Source organism: Ictidomys tridecemlineatus, chromosome 12 (assembly GCF_052094955.1).
Source record: "Ictidomys tridecemlineatus isolate mIctTri1 chromosome 12, mIctTri1.hap1, whole genome shotgun sequence".
Lineage (NCBI taxonomy): Eukaryota > Metazoa > Chordata > Mammalia > Rodentia > Sciuridae > Ictidomys > Ictidomys tridecemlineatus.
This window is the reverse complement of record NC_135488.1, coordinates 92,340,638-92,362,421: the sequence shown is the minus strand read 5'-3', so window position 1 is coordinate 92,362,421 and position 21,784 is coordinate 92,340,638. Positions and strand designations below refer to the sequence as shown.

Below are 21,784 nucleotides of genomic sequence, written 5' to 3'. Positions count from 1 at the left end.
AGGGTTAAAAAGAGTAGAGGGCAAAATCTAAGTCCTAGTTGCTTGGTTATCTATCCTATAATCAATACCGCCCAGAATCTTGAAAATATTTTATATACAATCAAGTAAACATGAATATGTTTTTCCCTTTTACATGGATGGTGGCACACTACACTTTTCTGTACCTTTTAAAATTTTTTACTTAGCAATAGAGATTATTCCATTAACAAAGGAAGTTTTTATTCTCCCTGCACTCACAACTGCATTGCTTTCTACTAGTCTCTATTGATGGGATGTGGAGTGAGCAGTAAAATTAAGGTCAAACTGCCCTGAGTTCAAATCTTACTAATTGTATAATCTTACCTCAGTTTCTCCATCTGTAAAACAGTGCCTATTTCATAAAATTATCATGAGAATTAACTAGCTTTTCTTGATTTGTTTTCTACAGATTATACCTATGAGCCTTCTTGATTGTGCAAAATGAACTCTTTTCCCTGTCCATATGGGAAAGAAACAGAATTTCATCATAAAGGTATTAAATTCCCACTCCCACACATTCTCTTTATTCACTTTGGACTCTTTCTTTGATTTTCCATGAAAGATATGGCTTCAAGAACAAAAGATTCATTTTTCTACAAGAATTTTACAGAAGTTCCTTTTTATGGCATTAACTTATGCTTGTTATAAGATTCCAATACTTGCAAAAAAATTATTTAAGCAACACATATTTTGAGAGTTTTTTTTTAAAAAAAGATTTTTTAATATTTATCTTTTAGTTTGTAGTTGGACACAATACCTTTATTTTGTTTATTTTTATGTGGTGCTGAGGATCAAACCCAGGGCCACACATGTGCTATACGAGCGCTCTATGGCTGAGCCACAACCCCAGCCCTTTAGAGAGTTCTTTAAGGTTAAGCTCATGTCATTAAACTTCTGTCACTAAAATGTTAGATGAGCTAGGAAGCTTGCAAGTTTTTATTTTACTTGGTCACATCACACAATTTTTGCATATAAACAGAAGCTTCAGAATTTAACATTATTTGAATGAATAATTTCTCATTATTTTAAAAGAGTATGGATTTCATTTTAAATATACTGGGAAACCACGGGAGTTTTAACATACATTTTCTTTTTTCCTTTTTTTTTTTTTTTTTGGTACTGGGGATTGAACCCAGGGGCACTTAACCACTTAGCCACATCTTCAGCCCTTTTTTTTTTCTTAGAGACAGGGTCTTGCCTAGTTGCTTAGGGCCTTGCTAAATTGCTGAGGCTGGCTTTGAACTCTCGATCCTTGTGCTTCAGCCTCCTGAGCCACTGTGGCCATGTGCCATTGAGACTGGCCACTTAATTTACTTTTTTAAAAAAAGGTTTTTGTTTTGGGTATAATAAGTAACTAATCTCATTTAAGAAGTCTGAAAACTATGCACATGCAGACCCACTTGTGTGTGTGTGTGTGTGTGTGTGTGTGTGTGTGTGTGTGCGCGCGCGCGCAAGCATGTATCTGGCTCAAAATGCCATTTAGTGCTAAAGTTGAGAAACCCTGATATAGGGAATAAAGGAGTCAAGAGTATAGAGACACTGGGAAATTTATATAAATTTGACCACCACTTAGGTTAAGATATAAAACATTCTCAGCACCACAGATTTTTTTCATATGCCCTTAATTTGAGATGCTGAATATTTACATGATTTTCAAATTTGATACTAAAATAGTCTTTTTATGCATAAATCAGATAATAGAAAATAATTGGCAAGAATGTTCTCTTTTCAGGTTTCCTCTAAAATCCCTAAGAACCTAGAATATAGTTATTTAACAGGTCCTTACTAGTTTTAAGATTTCTAAAAGATAAAAAAATCTATTGACTATTATTATTTTTTTAATCTTATTTTTGTGATGCCAGGAATTGAACCCAGGACCTCACACATGCTAGGCAAGTACTCTACCACTAACTAAGCTATGGCTCCAGATTGGTGAATATTAAGCAATTAATTTGGCATTACTAAATTCCCCAGAACCAAGTCTAATATTAATTTAACATCAATTTTTGAAGTGTTGAAGAATTCCAGTGACTTTATGATATATACACAAAGCAATAAAGTCTAGTTGAGAATGAGAAAATTATTCAACATAAACTTGAATTTATTTTTACCTTTCATCATTAATCTCCAACTCAGAATTTTATGGATATTACATACCAGAAAAGCTGTTTCAATTAACACCTGCCTTTTTGACCCAAACCAGAGCAATTTTTTTCTTTTATTTCCTTGTTTTGTTATTAATTCTGATTATATTTAACTCAAACTTTCAGGGACCAAAGTTTTAACCGGAATAAGCAGAATTAAAAAAAAAATTTCTTCTTCCAGTTTGAGCCTCCAGATTAGTAATGGTTGCCTGACACTTGTTTTGCCTAGACAAAGAATGTAGGGGAAAGGGGGAGGATGTCACCAAGTCACTGTAACACAGCTGTAGTAAAAAAAGAATAGAGTAGAGAAAACAAGACAGACTGACAATAGGTTTCTGGAAAACAAAAGATACAGCTGGGTTTTTTTGCTCTGCCTTGGCAGAACCTGAAAATTATACTCAATCCGTCTCTACAGAGACAATATACTCATTCAGTAGACCAAAATCATTCATAAAATCAGGCTGCAATCGCTGTCTTCAGGTTTAGTATCATGTAAATGGTCAAAACTAAAACTAAATGTTTTAAAATCAGCTAAATGCAGATGGTCAGCTTTAGTCAGAATAATTTTGATTTTGCTAAACATTGCTACAAACTTAAAAAGACTTGCTTTCTGTGTATTTCCTTTTTCACTCCAGTTACTATGTTCATTCAACAAATTAACATTAGCAGTAGTGTTATGACTATAAAGTCTAATCCTCCAGACAATATGAAAGCAAGGTGGAAAGATAACATTGAGTATAGTCATTATGCACCAGAAATTGTACAAAGCGCTTGACATAAGTCATCTTATTTATTTTCCTGAAAGTTCCTAAAACAAGTAACCCCTGTCCTTTAATAAGATAAACAATGAATCTTATTTTTTATAGTTTGCTAAATACTAAAAAGTTAAGAGCAAAGCAAAATAACAGTATTGGCTATACATGTTCTGATATTTATTAGTTTAAAGGCTTCTACAAGACCAATGATCTTTCCAGATTTGAAAACACTTAAAAAAAACACAGGTATTACTATTTCTGAACACTAATTATATGCCAGACATTGTATTATCAGCTCTGTATTTTAATCACTATATTTTTTTATAGAGATGAGTATTATGATTGTAACTTCACACAAAAGAAGAAAGTGACAAAATAAAAATTTTGCATCCTTGGTCTGTTTTCTCCTGAAATTCTACTGAGATAATACACTCTGCTATGTCTTCCTTGGATTATTCTTAAAAAAAAAAAATACTAATAACAAAGCTAATGCAATTTCACTATTTGGAACCCATGAAGCATCATTATAAAATGGGCCAAAGTTTTGGTCTATTCCCTCAGTACTTATTTGCTCACTTGTAATCAATCTTTTGATTGTGCCTCCCACCTGGGATCTGATAAGCAAATTTTTACTTGGCTCATTCCCAGTTCCACCTGCTGCTCAGATATGTCTGATTGCCAGTCCCATTAGTTCTTTGGGTTTTATCATGAAAACAAACAAACAAACAAACAAAAAACAAAGAAACCACAGCGTGCTATCCTCAGTTTATAAATCTCTAGAAGACAGATATATTATTTGTGCTTAATTTTGTTTTACCAACTAATACGAAGAAATAGGAATCTGGTGGGGTAGCTCAGTTGCAGAGTGTTTGCTTAACATACACAAGGCCATGAGTTCAATCCCCAGCTCTTAAAAAAACAAAAACAAAAAAAGGGACTCTAATATATACACAGGTTAAAATCTTTTTAGGGGTGAGGGGCACCAGGGATTGAACTCAGAAGCACTCAACCACTAGCCCTATTTTGTATTTTATTTAGAGAGAGGGTCACCCTGGGTTGCTTAGTGCCTTGCCATTGCTGAGGCTGGCTTTGAACTCATGATCCTCCTGCCTCAGCCTCCCGAGCCTCTGGAATTACAGGTGTAAGCTATCCTGTTTGGTGAAATCTTTTTTTTTTTTTTTTTAAGTATATTTTTAGTTAAGGATGGACATATCTTTATTTATTTTTATGTGGTGCTGAGTATAAAACCCAGTGTCCCACATGTGAGGGCAAGTGCTCTACCACTAAGCCACAACCCCAGCCCCTACAGGTTAAAATCTTACATTCACTGTTTAACTATATCCATATTCACAAGAGAAACTATGCACTATTCCTAAAACAAACAAAAATGCCCAAGCCCAACCTGAAATTTTACTTGGAACATCTCAAGTTACAATTTACATTTAGAAGATTTTAATCTAAGAAATATTCTAAGATCTGTCAATAGAGAAAAGTTTTAGATTTCTCCAAAGGTCAGAAATTCTGTTTTTGTGTCAGTTTAAATAAGTGGTTTCAACCTTAGCATTATTAACATTTTGGGCCAGTTAACTACTGAGGAGGCTCTCTGGTGCATTGTGACAATACTCCTGCCATTTACCCAACTAGTAGTCAGTAGCATTGCTTCCCCGCTCCCATTGGGAAGATTAAAAATGTCTCAGACATTGAGAAATGACACCTGGGGTGGGTATCAAAATCTCCTCAGTTAAGAACCACAGTTTAATTTGATCTTATATATTAAAATCAGAGACCAAGACTATAATACTCCACAATTAAGAACAGTACAGGGCTTATCTACATTTGTGTGTGTGTGTGTGTGTGTGTGTGTGTGTGTGTGTGTTACTGGGAATTGAACCCAGAGGCGCTTAACTACTGAGCCACAACCCCAACCCTTTTTTTATTTAGAGACAGGGTCTTGCTGAGTTGCTAAACTGCTTAGGCTTGGCTTTGAACTTGAGATCCTCCTGCTTCAGCCTCCCAAGCCTCTGGGATTACAGGCATGCGCCCAGTATAATTCACATTCATATGTGAAATGAGGAATAGGTCCACTGGTGTCCTGAGGGAGCAAACATCTTGAGAACTTTAAAGTGTTTTAGGAAACCCTAGGAAGACAAACTAAATTAAACTATCTACACTAGGGAGAGCAACTTGGGCACAACTAAGACACAAGACACATGAAGTAGGATGGAAACAAATACTGGTGCTTATATGCTCATTACTTTTTATTTTCAGTGCTGACAACTATAAATCTTTTCATCAATGCAAGTAATTACCATCAAAGATTATCTGTAGTATCCCTAGGTAGCAGTAAGAGCAGGTAAAATGTCCTTTACCAAACATTTGCTTAAGTAAGATATTTCTAAGCATAAGAGATGAGTAAGCACCAATCACAATGTATCATGGATGCTGGAAGGCTTTCAAAGCTTCAAAAAAAAAAAAAAAAAGGAAGCTAAGTTTTGGCTTATGCTAACAACAAAAACAAAAGAAACTCCACCCCATTCCACCCTTGAAATGTGTCATGAAATTCAAAGCTCAACTAAACATTATCTGTTGATTGAAAAGAGATTTTCTTGGAAAATAAAAATCTCAGTGTATATATTTTGTGTTTTATCCTTGTTAGAATTTAATGGATTAACTTAAACTCACTATAAGCCTTAAATCATTGTTTTTTATAAGATTCTATTATGTTCTGCCCCATATCAAGAATACAAATTTCTTTTCCCCCCTACTTGAACACATGATACCTAATCTATACATATTTATTTTTATTTTTGGTTTGATTGAACCCAGGGGTGCTTTACCATTGAGCTATATCCCAGTTCTTTTTATTTTTTGTTTTGAAACAGAGTCTCGCTAAGTTGCTGAGACTAGTCTCAACTTGTGATCCTCCTGCCTCAGGCTCCTGAGTTGCTGGGATAATAAGCATGTGCCACTGTGCCTGGCCTATACTTATTTTAAAACTACTTTGAACATTTCCCCATGTTTTTTCCCATTTTATTAATCTTTTTGTGAAATATATTTTTATATAATTTGACCAAATATTTGAGGTCAGTGTTCACTTTAAAGTGCTCTGTTCTGAGCACGTTAAAGATTTTTCTTTCTTTCTTTTGTTTTTATTATTTTTACATGTTTATATCACAATTTTGTACAATAAAATCTGCATACTGTAATTTTCTCTTTTGTTTCTGTTTACTGATCTGGGAAAGAGTTTCCTACTGTTCAGAAGTTTGATTGTTAACTCCATTTTATACTAATTTACCTCTGATTTGCATTTACATACTTTTAGTTAGTCTTCTTATCCCTCTTATGATACCAAAGATCTTAAGCCTGGTGCAGTGGCAGATGCCTGTAAATCCCAGCAATTTGGGAGGCTAAAGTAAGAGGATCTCAAACCCAAGGCTAGCCTCAGCAACTTAGCCAGCCCCTAGAGCAAGACTCTGTCTCAAAATTAAAAAAATAAATAAATAAAATAAAAAGGACTGGGGATGTGGCTCAGTGATTAGCCAAACAAAAACAAAAGCAACAAAAAAGATTTTATGTAATCTATTAACTATTATCCCTCTGTAGCGACTCTATAGGTTTTTTTGTTTGTATGTATGTATGTTTTTTTTTTTTTTTTGGCAGTTTAACCTTGGGAATGTGTATATAAAGCAGAAGTATCTTAATTTCATTATATTAGATATAATAGCCTGAGGGTATGGAAATACAAAAAAGCATGCTTACTCACTGTTTAACAATTAACTATCTAGTTAAATTAGGTGAACTCAAAATTAAATGATTCTGATCATATATGCAATCACCATTAATCTAAAGAAAGACATTTACCACGATGAACATTTATTCTAATAAAGAAATCATAATTTTCACATGCATACAAGAAAAGTAAATCAATCACATAACTGATAAACCATTAACCTCTAATTTTCTGTACCAATAAAAAGCATTAGAAGAACTAATAGAAAACTGTAAATTTATCTATGCAGATCAAAGAAAAAAATCAATTTGTCTTCTATATAAAACAGATTGACAAATATGTATATTTCATAAAGAACAAAACTGGAAGTTGACATACATTTAGTTGGTTAGTAACTTTCAAGTCATTTCTAGATCACCACTGATGAATTCTATTATATTTTCAACAGAGAGTAATCTTAAAGCACAGTGGCTAGAGATTTGGAGATCTTTTAGTTAGAAACCCAGTGAGATCAGATTGACAAGCTAACAATTATTCTTAAATATTGTTTTAAAAAAAATTGTGTGATTACTATGTGCTAGGTCCTGGGCTAAGTATTTTATAAACATTTAATACATACATACATATATACAACACACACAAAAAAACATAAAATGAGGACTATTTTTAATATCATTTTTCAGATAATAAACCAAGGTATCCAACTAGTAAACTTCATGTTTTAAGTACAATACCATGCTGCTTCATATGAATCCCCCCACCTTTTTTTAGTACTGGGGATTGAACCCAAGGGCACTTTACTATGAGTACATCCCCTGTCCTTTGTACTTTTTATTTTGAGGGTCTCGCTAAGTTGCTGAGCCTGGCCTAGAACTTGCGAAAGAATTGTTGAAAGAATCTTTAAAGATTTGTTGTATCCTGAAAGAATTGTTTTGCAATTATATAATTTGCATCAGTCTCTCAAACTGCTAGAATTACAGATATGTGTCATGGTGTCTAGCTTGAATTCCTTTCTTTATTCAACCAAGAAATATTTATTGAGCACTTACTGTGGCTGTGTTATCTCGCCTCATAGAGCTTTATGGTACATACATTCAAATAAAGTGAAAATTAACAATCAGCAAGATTTGCCGGAGGTCCAAGCAGATGATATGGTGGGGAAAGGTTATTTGAAGCAGAGGTATGTCGGCACAGAGGCCTAGTTAATGAGAGAGCATGTGGCATGTTTGAAGGTTATGAAAGTAACCTGGATCACAAATATGCTTTTGGGAATCATCAGCACACTTTTGTAAGTAATCTTGCAGTAATACTTTTACATAAGTAATCACATATTTTTGTCACCTCTCACAGCTAGCAACTACAAATGCTTGCCTAGTTTATTTCAGGGAAGCAAGGAAGGCAGAGATTTCTATGAATTTCTTAAATATCTAGGCCTAGCTTACATAGTACCCAAGGATTTATTCATTTCACCATGAAAAAGAAGTCCACCTGTGCATAAATGGATTGGTTTCTGCTCTTTTACTGACTACTGATGATATTAAAGTCTTAGTTTATTTATACTAGCAGTAAGGTTTATTTCCCCAGGTGAAGTATACAGGAGATGATGGCAAAAGCCAAAAGGAAGGCATTCCTAACTCTACAGTCTAGAAGTTTTTCTTATTTGAGTCATTTCACCATCTTGAACCTTTCTTTCACGATCTACCTTACATTACAGTAATTTCACATTCACTCATTTTTTCTGAAACATAAATTGTTAAGGGCAAGGAATCTTTCTTCCTGGGAGCTTCAGTAGTACCTAGCACTGTGACTGGACCGTAAGTATTTGTTCAACTGAAGGCCAAAACAGATAATGGTCCTGAGGTAAGGGACAACTGTATCATACTATTTACTTTCTGAAAACTGCCAATTAGAAAAAACAAAGTCACTAGCATTTGTTTTCTTTCTATCTAGATGCAACTATCTTAATTAAACTGTGATTAGATGTGGACGTCAATGAATTTTAAATTACCAGATTATTACATTTTCAGCATAGGGAAAACAAATGGCAAGCTCATATAATGAAACATACAATTTAAATGTTTGGGAAAAAAAAACCTTCAGATTATTATCATCTGGTCCTTAAGTATGATAATTTCCATTGGCTCTAAACTCTGGCTGAGTTAATCAACCTTTATTCAGCCATGAGTTATGGTGCTACTAACTGTGTGAGTACAAGGTTAATTTCTTTACTAACAAAAATATTATGAACAGAGGACTGAGGAACCTAACCTGTATTTCCACTAGGAGCAATGGTTCAGTACTTGCTAATTCAGTAGTTGCAGAGATTTTAGAGCATGACTACTGTGAATAATAAGAAATAATGTATATAGAAATAAAAGAAATGGAAGACTAGATTTTGCTTTTTGATGTAAACCACTGACCCCTACAGTAGGAAAATAGCTGAAAGAATTGTTTGGCAATTTTATAATAAAAAACCAGCAGTAAAGATAAAATGAAATGATATAAAATACTCAATTCAAAAGAAGGCAGAAAAGGAAGGGGTAAAAAGTCCCCAAGAACAGAAGGGACAAATATAAAACAAATAGCAAATATTTTTATATAGATGCTCCTTGACTTATGACTATATCCCAATAAACTCATCCTAAGTTGAAAATACTTAGTCAAAAATCATTTAATACACCTAGCCTACCAAACATCAGTAACTTAGCAACTCAGTACACTGTAGTGCTGTTAGCTGTTTACCCTTGTGATCGCTTGGCTGACTGGGAGCGGGGGCTGGCTGCTGCTGCCCAGCATTGCAAGAGTACTGTACCATGTATAGCTAGCTAGGAAAATTCAAAGTAGTTTTACTGAATGAGTACCATTTTCACATCATCATCAAGTTGAGAAGTCCTAAATCAAACTATTATCAGCAGGAGACCACCTGTATATTTAAATATATCTATAGTGAAAACTGTATTAAATATAAGTGATCGGAACACAGAAAAAGAAGTTGACAGAGTGAACTTAACAAACATGACCAAATTCCATCTCTGAAAAATAATCAGGATCTAAAGGGAAAGGAAAGTGTACAAAAGAGAGTAGAGGGCAACTAGAAAACACAAAATGTGGACCTGGGACTCAGCTGTTGCTGTATCTTGCGTTTTTGGTAAGCCACCTCAATGTCCTTTTTCTCAGAAAGCAAATGAGATTTCTTATATCTCCCTGATTTTATAGATTCTCCTGCTTTTAAGAGACAGAGCAGCAGCATTTTAAAGCTAGGATAAGTGGTATTCTCAATCTGGAATATAGATTTCCAATTAGGTTCTGAAATTTCAGATTTTCAGCTCATAGTCTACTAGAATATTTCTAAAAATGCTCATAATCAGGATATAAATTACTGATGGATCCATTATGGGTTAACTCATTGTTACATGCTAACTTATTGTCACATATATATAACTGATAGAGATGCATTAGAAACATTATTAGAGAAACAATTGAAATAAATAGCTGGCACAGTACCTTTTGATAAACAATGGAGCACACAAGATCCTTGACAGCAGATAAAGATAGTTCTTGGGCTTCAATGGTAACACTCTCTCGTGTGAGGCCAATCTGCAGTAGAAATGAAACTGTATGCACAGAGCCTCTGGAGTTGGTGAGTGATGGTGCACTGAAGCTTCCATTAGAGAGTCGGGAAGAGAGTCCTGTCTGAGGACTTGAACACGGAGAAGGAGTTGGAAGCACAGGAGGAATAGTTGCAGGTAACACAGACTTCTGGGCTGATGGAGGAGAATTATTTGCAGACATCTGCCTTTCTTTAATCTTTAAAAAATAGCTGTCAATTATTTTTAAATGGTTGTGAAAAGGTTTTCAAAATAACAGCAGTAAAAAAAAGTGACTGTACTTTTGGATGTAGATGAAATCTTCTTTATTTCCTCTACTAAGCCATTCATACCGATGATTACAAATTCTATCACTGTGAGTTGAATGCACAAATAGTCCTACTTCTCTTAATATCAGTCCCATCAAAAACAGTCTTGTTTTTAGGGCCACAATCAAGGATTTGTATAGGATTTCACATTACTGAGTTATCTTCATGAGAATACAGTTGACAATGCTTATTTACTAAATATCTTCATCTATATTAAGTCTGTTTTTGTCTCTCACTTTTCATTTCATAAGATACACACTGAATCAAAATTGTTTTTCTGTCAAGATGAGAGCCTTCTGGTTTAAAAAATAGTGTTTTAGATTAATTTATTCAGTACTTATCCTTTGGTTCACCGATTTGACAAGACACTTTCTCAAATCACTCTCTCAAATGTCCTCATTTTCATTTGGGGGGATAAACTTTTCTATGATGAAGTAAAAAGCTTTTAAAAATAGTACACGCATATTTCATTTGATGAATGGATCCATCAAGAAAAGTAGATGCTTTCTGAAATGCTGTCAGCCTAGAAGGAATTTGTAAAAAGTTTAATAGTTTATATTCACTTGACATTAATTTAAAAAAAATGTATGTATTCTGATACTTTTTTAAAACGATAATTTTTGGTTGTATGTTCATAATTCACAATGAGTAGCCATTTTTGGTCTAGCTATCAGAATCATTTTTTTCTACAGGAATAATTTTAGAGAGAGCCTCCTGCTTTAAAAAATATCCCCGGCACTGCTAACACTTGAAACTTGAAGAAATGATCACTTTTAAAAAAGCTGCAAGATTTTAAATCAATGAAATTCAACACTTTTATTGTACAATTATAAATGAGTATGACAAGAAGAGAAAAACAGAAGGGATAAAAAAAGAGAAGTAAAACTGACACTGACACAGATGTAAAACATATACCACCCAGTCATATAAAGGATGTATAACAATTTCCTAATATAGGTAAATTAAGTATTCTTTTTTCATATGTTAAAATTCTAATCCTGCAAAATATGACTCCTTACTTGCTTTGCTGACAAATTCCTTTCAGAAGGCTAAGGGACCAAGAGGGAATATACCGGACAACAAAGACATAAATACGTAAGATAGGAAAACAGGATAAAATGATTTTATCATAAGAAGTTCTAACAGTAGGAAAGACAACAGTAGATACAATTAAATATGTATGACAGTTGTTAGGAAAACAGTTCGGAAAGTTAAAAAACAAAAAACATTGGTATGACCCCATGTGGCTAAGTAAAATGGCTCATGAGAGGATTCTAAACTCTATCTATGTACCTATCAACAATTCCAATGATGAAAAAGTAAGGCATCCAGTGTGGACGTATAGTGACATGCTGCAGAGTAGTTAATGGTGCTGAATTAGGATGAACATGACAGAACAACAAAGACATGCAGATACAGTATTATAAAAGAAAGCTCACAGAAAACTGAGACCAGAAAAACTGTTAAAAGTATTTATAGCTACCTTCAAATAAATTATTATTCCACACTTATACTGTACAGTACCTAATAGTTCATTTCACATACTGTATCTCACAATACCTCTTTGAAAGTTGACAGAGAAATATTACCATTTTTGCAGATGAGAAAACTAAAGCACAAGGTAATAAAACAATTTACATAGTGTCACATGGCTATGAAGAGATAGAGTGGAAATCAGAATGCAGGTTACATATTTTCTTATCTAGTGCCTTCTCCACAATCACATAATATCTCTCAACAAGAACAAGGAACTGAGAATTACTTGCTCAGGGAGGATGTTGCTAAGGTTGACAGATCACACAGAATTGCTCAACTTGTATTTTGCTTTTCTTTTCCAACTGTTTTAAATTATAGCTGTAGAAAAAGATTAAGAACTGAAACCTGAGTCTCTTGAATAAGAGACTTAAAGCAACTTTATGTGAGTTCAAGCCTCTGGGCCCAAATGCAGTCCACTCCATACACTTTGTGATCAAGTGTAATCACAAAGCTGACTCTGACAATCTTGGAGAAAGATCTCAGAATGAGAGAGTCATAATCCAGAAGTTGGGTAGAGTTGCTTCAAATACTGGGGGCTAGAGAAGCAGATAAGCAAATTTCAAAAATTAGATACATAAAGTTATAACTCTTTAACTAAATCCAAGAATAGATTATGAAGCAAATGTTTTGTGAATAAACAGAGAATAAAATGGTCACTAGATGTCAGCCTGAATTTAAATAGAAAAAGTAATGCCAAGTCCACTGCATTTACAACTTAGAAAAAATGACTATTACAGCTTCTTAGATGGAGGAAATAATACCTTACATTCACTGAACTCTTACTATCTGCGGGACACTGTTCTAAACACTGTATATGTATTACCTTATTTAATCCTTTCAACTCACTTTATAGTTGAGAAAACAGAAGTTCAGAAGTTAAAGTACTTTCCATACTATTTTTCCAAATATGTTGTTTGTGAGTTAATGTTAAGTGTCATTGGGAAATGTACTGCTCTGTTAACTTACATAATTCTTTAGGGGAGAGCCTTGGAACTCTGTTCTCAGCTTTACATTGTTTTTCATTATGTGTGCGTTAATGAAGACACAGGTGACATGCTTATACAATCTTCAGATTGAACAAATACAGGAGAAATAAAAACTAAAATGAGTGTGAAACTTTACAAGGATAAATGTAAAGCTTTGCATTTTGTTTCAGAAATTTAAATGTGCATCAGAAAAAGAAAAATGTTGACTTGGAAATTGTTCATATGAGACTGGGTTATGAACCCAAGAGTTTAATATGCACTGTTAATATAATGGGTGACTAGAAAAATGATCAGAAAAAGAAGGAAGCCAAAGAGAAAGGTACCTGGGTTCAGCTGAAGGGCTACCCTGCCCCACCCTGCCCCACCCAGCCCCACCCAGAGAAGCACATTTTGTGAGAACAAATGGAAAGGAGCCTGAACTGCTGGAACCTATTTCCTATGAATTCATGGCATAATAAATGTTATATATATATATATATATATATATATATATATATAAAATAAATATAATATAATATATATAGTATATTATAATATATATTATAATATATATAATATATAATATATATATAATATATATAGTGACTAGAAGACTAATGCAAAACTAAATTCCCTGGGCACCAAGAATGCATCAGCATCAATCTGTATACGGTAATGTTTATTTTCATGGCCCACATTTCTAGACCTACAGAGATTTAGAGTTGAAGAAAAAACTGCATCCAATAAAGGGGAAAGCAATGTCATGTGATAAACATGTGCTTAACAAAACCAAACAGACTAAGTGGTCATCAAATACTTAAAGGGGTGTTAATAGAGGGATTGGTTTTATTCAGTGTTATTGCAGAAGATGGAAACACTACTTACTTACTTACTTGTGTAAGTACCTATAACAATACCTAGCTTACAGTAAGTGCTCAAACTATTCAGTAAGTTTGAGCAATTTTCATGGTAACTACAAAAGAAATAGCAATTAAGGCCAGGCAAGTGGCGCTGTAATCCCAGCAGGAGGCTGAGGCAAGAAGATCACAAATTCAAAGCCAGCCTTGGCAATTTAGGGAGGCCCTAAACAACTTAGCAAGACCCTGACTCAAAATAAAAAAAATAAAAAGGGCTGGAGGTGTGGCTTCAATGGTTAAGCAACCCTGAGTTCAATCCCTGGTACAAAAAAATAAAAAGAAAAAAAAAATTAAGCCTCTTACCTTATGCTAAACTCTGCAAGTGAGATAAACAAACTTCATTAAATCCTTGCAACATCCTTATGAGATTTAACTCTTACAGAAAAGGAACCAGAGTTTCAAGAAGTTGCTGGTTGCCCACAATTACATAGCTAATAAGTGATGGAACTGAGATTCAAACTTAAATTTTCTGGACTCCAAATCCCTTTTCTAATATTTCATTCCACATCAACCACCTAGCAACAGGTTGTCTTAAGAGGGAATGAACTCCATAAAATGTCTGACTCAACAGTTGTAAAAAGCTGAACTGTCACAATAAAGTAGTATAATATTGATGAACACTGTATGCAAACCAATCTCTTAAAAAATATAATATCACTGTTTTATATTATTTGATCAATATCTTCCCAATAAATTTCTATTTTATATACCAATTAATATTAAATAGTAGTAACTAATAATACAATTTACCTAATAGAACTAATGATAACTGTTTATAATTACATATAATTTTCTATAAAAGTGATTTTTTTAAAAAGTTTCAGTATGAACAGTAAGAAACCAAGAAGTTGTCATATTATCTTCAGCCTACTCATTCCCTCTGTTTCCCTCTCCTTGTTTAGTTTAGGGAACTTCGATTTGCTCTGTAAGGTGCAACAAGATGTAGGAAGCAAAATATCAAGACCAAGTATTAAAAAAAAAAAAAAAAACCTAACAATTCTAATTTATACAAACCCTGGTATGTTGCTTTATTTTTTGTCTTTATGCTTCAAGTAGAAGACTGAAATAGTATATCTTATTAATTTATAAACTGTATATCAATTAGATATATTATTTTTAACAGCTATAAGAGAGGTTATAATCAAAGATAATAGAATTTCTGTTTATGTGGAACATCTCAGGTATTCTTTTGGGGAGCTGTCATATATTGTGTTTAAGTGAGTTTACATCATCTGTCACCATAGTTGAATGCAATCAAAACAGAATTTTTTTTGGGGGGGGCGTGTACTGGGGATTGAACTCAGGGGCACTTGACCACTGAACCACAACTCCAGCCCTATTTTGTATTTTATTTAGAGGTAGAGTCTCAATGAGTTGCTTAGCCCCTAGCTTTTGCTGGGTCTGACTTTGAACTTGCAATCTTCCTGCCTTAGCCTCCCCAGCAGCTGGGGTTACAAGCATGTGCCACCACACCTGGCTTAAAACATAGAATACTAAAGGCATCATGAGCCCAGTCTGCCAAATTATTATAGACAAAGGTCTTGGAGGTTAAGGGACTTGGTTGAAGGTTACTGCATGGTATATAACAAGTTCATCTACCTTCTTCCTCTCAGAGTCACCTTTCCTATAACACATTATTTTCTACCTTAACAAAGTAGCTACTTAAGAGAAGCTCTAACAGCAGCATTTTCATTCAACAAATCCTCATTGAGTAAGCAATATTTACCAGACTGCTATGAGACACTGGAGTTAAGATAGCAGTGACAGAAACAGACAAGGCTCTCAAGGAACTCACAGACATTAAACAAACATTTGCATAAATAGCTAGGCAATTACAAACTATGAGAAGTGACATGACTATGCATACCAAGGGGACTTAATTTCAGCTGAGGTGTCAAGGAAGGTCCCTTTAAGGAAGTGACATTTAAGCTAGGACCATTTGATACATACTAGTCAGGAAGGCAGAGAGAGGCAACAGAATCATAAGACAAAACATATCTAGCTACTAAATATTTCAAAAGATAGCTCATTATTTAGCGCAGCCAGCATTCTTTTTGTACTCAGTAAAAGCTAAAGAGGTAAAATGCTTTTCCTATTTGGAACAGTATATTTACCATGACTCCCACCAGCAAAAGGTCGTCCAGGTTCAATTTAGTTTTGTGTGCTAGGAATGCTAATGAAGTGGCAGGTTGGGTCTCCTCATCACCTCCATGTTATTATGTGCATGTACTCTTTTACCATGTAAAAAAACATGACCTTTTTCAGTGCAACACTCACTGACTAGTGTGCTGAAGTCAATGTCCATGTTTTGCCTTGACAAGTTTCACTGTACTTAATAGTGTGGATGTGGTCTTTATATTGTATATTGTATAAAAACTCAAGTATCTGCTTATTTTTAAAAATACCACTATTTACTTAATACATTTTCAAAATCATGACTATTACTTTAGATTAATTCAACTAAATTGTTTCCTTTAAAACTCTGCTTACCTGGACCAGTGGCATTTGAATCTCAGTCCCTCCATTGTCAGGCAGAGTACTGAGAGGGCATAGTACCTGTACTCTCTGCTCAGGCACTGAAAATTATATCCAGTAATAAGATTACAGACTACCAGTCTTGCAATGCAAAGTGAATCTATGCTGAGTTTCATATATCTTCATCTTCGCACCAGTAGTATATAAGAAATCTGATTGGCTAATATCCAAAGAGCAATTTCTCACATACCACCACTATAAACTAATCACACAAGTGGAGAAAACTTTATTCCTACACTGAAATTAAAACTAAAACATCTCTTAAGTACCTACCTCAATTTTTTCATAAGACAACTGCTCCAAAAAGGTATACATATATAACAAGTTCAATTTGAATTATATAATTGGAGGGACTCAAAGTACGAGCAGCACAGAAGATGGTGATTATTAAATCAAATTTAAACTTTTACTAGCAAATAATTTCCCCTTATTCTGTATAGTTACTTTAAAAATGAGCAATTAATTTCACTATGGTTAATATTTTTGCCAATTATAGAATGTCTTTTTTAAAAACTGTACCAAAATTTCCCTTAAGAAAAGTGCATTTAAATTATCATCTATTCATTTTTTCCTGTATGAACTGTTTTCAGTTCTTATGTAACTTAAAAAAATTTAATATCCCAAAACTCATTACATTCTTTGTGTGTGTGTGGCAGTGTTTAACAGAAAGAAATGTCTATTTTAAAGGTCATCTGATGAAACCGAAAGCTTATAAAATGTGTACACTAAAAACCTCAGACTATCTGGTATACTTAAAAAATTAATTTTAAAGTATACAGCAGTCAACATTCTTGAATCTGAGTAATCCTGAAATGGGAACTGTTTTACAACTAGCTTCTCAAACTGGAATACTCAAAGTTCATCTGCTCAGGTCTACATCATTTATACTATTACCTTATGGAGCAGAAGCTACCTTAAAGATTTCTGTTGACACATTTTTTAACTACTACTTTTACTAAAACTTGCAACTTCTTCCTTTCAGCTGAATTGCCATACCTGACCTCACTCCAGATTCTAATATGGGAAGAGGAAAGTAAAACGGGGAACTTTATGGAAATTTTCTGCAGCAAATCCATAGGTATTCCCTGCCCTTACTGCATTAAAAGTTTAAGCTTGACCTAAGCAAAAACAAAATCGCTAAAAACACCAGAACCACAACGTCAAGTACAAGTACTTTAAGCGTAATAATATTTTCTAGAGGACAAATCAGCGCATTTAAAAAGTTTTCGTTTCATTTGTGGCTAAAGTTCATAAATTTAAGGCCATGTCCTGCAGAGTAGGAGTTCAGGGTGTAACTTATCCTTCCTAATCAAAGATGACACCGATAGTCTCATTTCCTGTGGGGATGGGTGTGGCTGAAGAGACAGTTATGTCCATGCCATCAATCTGTGCGTGGAAAGCTCTGCAGGTTGCCTGTCGCTTTATATTCGTGCTTGCAGACCGCAAGGCCTATGCTTCTGGTTCGGACAACTTGAAACAAAATAACAGGCAATCAAATAGTATGTGGTTATTTTTATTGCTCAAAGAAACAGTCGCACTTCAGTACTTCATCTCAAGAAAACCCTCCCGAAGCCGAGAACAACTCGGAGCAATGCTGCAACTTGCAAACCTAAAGGAATCAGGAAACCCGGGTGGGGGGACTCTCCAAGCATCTACTCACCCCTTTCAGACGGGTACAGCGTAAAGTGATGAAAGGAAACGAAAAGCCTCATGCAAAATTCGGCACTGTGAGTGGCGTCCGCAACTAGTTTGGGGTCCCCGGGAACTGATGGACCCTGAAGGGCCGGGCGCGGTGGTCACCCGCGAGAGCGAATCCAAGTTGGCCTCGGCGCGGACGCCGGAACTTGGCCCCATCTGGCGGCCGCGCCGGCGCCCCCGGCCGCCCGCCGCCCCAACTTCCCGCCCAGCCCCGCGGCCGCCGCCCAGCCCCCGCGGGGTCCCGGTCCCGCGGCCGCCGCGTGCGGGTGGGGGAGGGGCGCCGCCGCCTCAGCCCGACGGGCCGGGAGAACAAAGCGGCGGCGGCGGTGGCGGCGGCGCGAACTTTTTCGGTGTCTGCTCCTCACTCCCTGAGGCGACTACTTACAGAGGCGGGCTCGGCCCGTCGTGAGAAACTCCGCGCCCGCCAGCGTCTGGGTCCCGGACCAGGCGCCAGCGAGGCTTCACGCGCCTCGCAGGATCCCGCCCGCCGCCGGCGCCCCTTCCTCCCCCCCTCCCGTCCCGTCCTGAGGCCGGAGGGCGGGGGGCCGGGGCGCGCGGGGCGGGGGCGCGCGGCCGGCGCGGCGCCTGCCGGGAGCTGTAGTTCCCCCGCGGCCCCGACCGGTGGTGTCCGCGCGGGAGGTCGTCCGCTCTCCGCACGCGGGTGAGGGGCAGCGGCAGCGTCCGGCGCGCCGGGCCTCTCCCCACGCCCTGTGGGGTCCCGGCGGCCCTGCGAGCGCTGGGCGGCGGAGCGGCGACGCCGCCCCTGGCGCGACCCCGTGTGTGCCCAGTCCCGCGCTGCACTGGAACCCCACCGTTCCCACTGACATGCCTTTTTCTCTTTTGCTCTCCGCTCCAAGGAAGACGATGGCGTCTAGAGGTGAAGTCTCGAACTCGGGACTTCAAGGTGTCCGGAGCCGTAAGCAGGTCCCACCCTAAGACGCCGTCGGCTCCCGCCCACATTCCCCTCCTACCCTCCAGGTGCCGCCTGACTTGGCGGCCGGGGCGGTCCGCACCGAGGAGGACGCCGCCGGGGCGCTTCACCTCGGCACCGCAAACCAGGAATGGCAATTTGCACTGTTTTCGCGTTTGCTCCTTGTCCATCTTCACCCTCGAGTATGACCTCTAACATCCAAGTGAAGTGCAGTCGAAAATCACCGAACCTCGGCTCCTACACGCAGGGAAGCCAGGGTGACAGCGCAGGGCGAGTGTTGGAGTGCAAGTCACATAGGGATCTAGGGGGAAGAGATGTTAAATGATAGATATATGTGGGAGAAAAGCCAGAGCGGCTAATGGTCATTGTCACAAAAAGACGTAGTTTTCCTGTCAACATTTTATCCGAAATAATACTTAAGTAAAATACAGGGAAACAACTGGAGGGGTTACAGTCAATTATCCCCATTCAGAGGTCAAGAGGGAAGTTTTGAGAATGGAAAGAAATCCGACCTAAGTGGGCACCACCTTTTTTTTTTCTCTTTCTTTCTTTCTTTTTGGTACCAGGAATTGAGCCCAAGGGTGCTTAACTACTGAGCCATATCCCCAGCCTTTTTTGTATTTTATTTAGAGACAGGGTCTTGCTAAGTTGGTCAGGGCCTTGCTATGTTGCTCTGGCTTTGAACTCTGAGATTCTCCTGCCTCAGCCTCCCAACCTGGGATTACAGGCGTGTGCCACTGCGTCTGGCTGGATCCCTACTTTTGATACCATATCATAATGTTAGTGGATATTCCTGGATTTGAAGTTAAGAAATGGGATTTTGTTGTGACTGTTGCTGCTGCTGCTGCTGTTCTGGAGATTGAACCCAGGGCCTCACACATGCTCAACACTGACTTTACGTCTAGCTATCTCTCCAGAGGTCCTGGCCCCTATGGGGATTTTAAAATAAGTTCTATTAAAGATGGAACAAGTAAAATTGTATGTAGCCCTGCTCTACTCCGAAGCTAGTTTTAAATGATGTTTCTGACACAGTCTCTGGAATTGTAAGCTGATGGTCTCCAGTAGCATCTAGCTCAATCTGATTATATTTTTGTATTTAGTCTTATTCTTCCATACTTTTGTTTTAGAATTGAAAGTAGATTCATTTATCTTCTTTTCAAAGAACTCTCTTGCCTTACTTTGACTTTTTTTTTTCCCTTCCACTTCCCAAAGTTTTAGTCCAGCCCAAATATCCTTTTAGCAAAATTCCCAGGACCTCATTGGAGCAGTTTGCAGCCAGTCTCATCTCATTATTGACTTCCATTTTCTGTTGTGATCCTTAAAGAGACAGTTACTCTTCTAGAAGACCTTTTCTAAATGAATCAAACTGTTAATATACAGAGTTTTAAGTGCTTGTGAGAGAACAGATTGTTTATATGTACTTTATTTCACTCACATTGCTTTGCTTCTTTATAAAAGTAAATTGTCTTCTCCACTGTAGTTGAATCTTTCAACAACACATTTAAACATAAGACATTTTGTACCTGTAATGTTTTTGTTTGACATGAACTTCAACTTCCTCAAGACGTTCCATTCTTGTTCTAAGGGCATTACAGAGATACAGATCGGGTTTAATAAGTGATATATTTTATCCCTAATAGAAAATGCAATCTGAATGACCCAGACAGAAGTTTTCTTCTGAGTGGTATTTTGTGAAAACAAAATATTAAAATCTTTCTCTTCCACGGCCACAATTGCCAGTCTTCTTTTCCCGTATGGAATATCCCTCCTCCTCATACTTAATGACACACACAAAGCCACACACATGGTACATAATATATGCCAAAAGCCAAAAGGGTCAAATTTTTGTGCCTTGAGACAGGAGAATTTCCTGATTAAAAATCCTAAGTACAAAAAAGAAAAAAAAAAAAACATGATTTGCTAAGGACCAGCTGGGTTTAATTGATAGAATGCAGTTACTGGAAAATTGTTTTGTGTTTATGTCTTTTTTCATGACCTTGGAACATAATTGAAAAACTCAGAAAGCTGTCAATATAAAGTTAATTCGGTAGTTATGGGGGGGGGGGAAATACTTTAGGATCTATTTCTTTATCAACGGAGACACTTGATATAGACTTTGAAACCTCCTGCCTCTGTTTCCACTGCCATCACCCTGTTCATATCTCAGTTTGGATTACTACAAAAGACTTTTAGCTGTTCTCCTTCAAGACTATCTAGAATCATTATACCCTTGGAACTGTCTCCTCTGATTTGTATGCTTTCAGTAATTATTCTGTACTCTGATAAATCTTGATATACAATTATCTTGTCATTTGTCACATTTGAATTGTAAATTGTTTATCGGATCTTCCTGGGCTTTCTGTCTGCCCTTTCCCCTAATGAATTTGTGGAAGACCATGTCTTATTTTTTATTTACTCATCCATTAGCATAGTGCTTAGTAACTTTTGGCTTATTTGGGTGAATTTTTCAATGTTTTTATCATATTGGTTAGCCTAGTACTCCTAAAATATTATGCAATAGACTCTGCATATATCCACATGTGTATTTATAACATCTGTATATAATCAAAAATCTTTATATAGCTTGACTAAGAGGAAGATTAGGAATATCTGGTAACTAACTAAAGGGAGAAATTACT

General features: G+C 36.6%; 1 protein-coding gene across 4 annotated transcripts in view; it reads right to left on the bottom strand.

The window, feature by feature from the left end:
• Prkd3 (protein kinase D3) overlaps positions 1-19,172 on the bottom strand; it is a 69,512-nt gene extending 50,340 nt beyond the window's left edge. Inside the window, exons 1-2 of one of the 4 annotated variants that reach the window (XM_078029381.1) lie at positions 19,044-19,172; positions 10,152-11,086 (exon numbers count right to left, since the gene is read on the bottom strand). In XM_078029381.1, coding sequence (XP_077885507.1) covers positions 10,152-10,439 — 288 coding nt within the window. In that variant the 5' untranslated portion in view covers positions 10,440-11,086; positions 19,044-19,172. Of the gene's footprint in view, positions 1-10,151; positions 11,087-18,176; positions 18,382-18,599; positions 18,740-19,043 lie in introns of those variants that run through there. The other 3 variants (XM_078029379.1, XM_005336542.5, XM_078029382.1) reach the window with 3 other exon arrangements.
• Between the last annotated feature and the right edge of the window lie 2,612 nt (positions 19,173-21,784).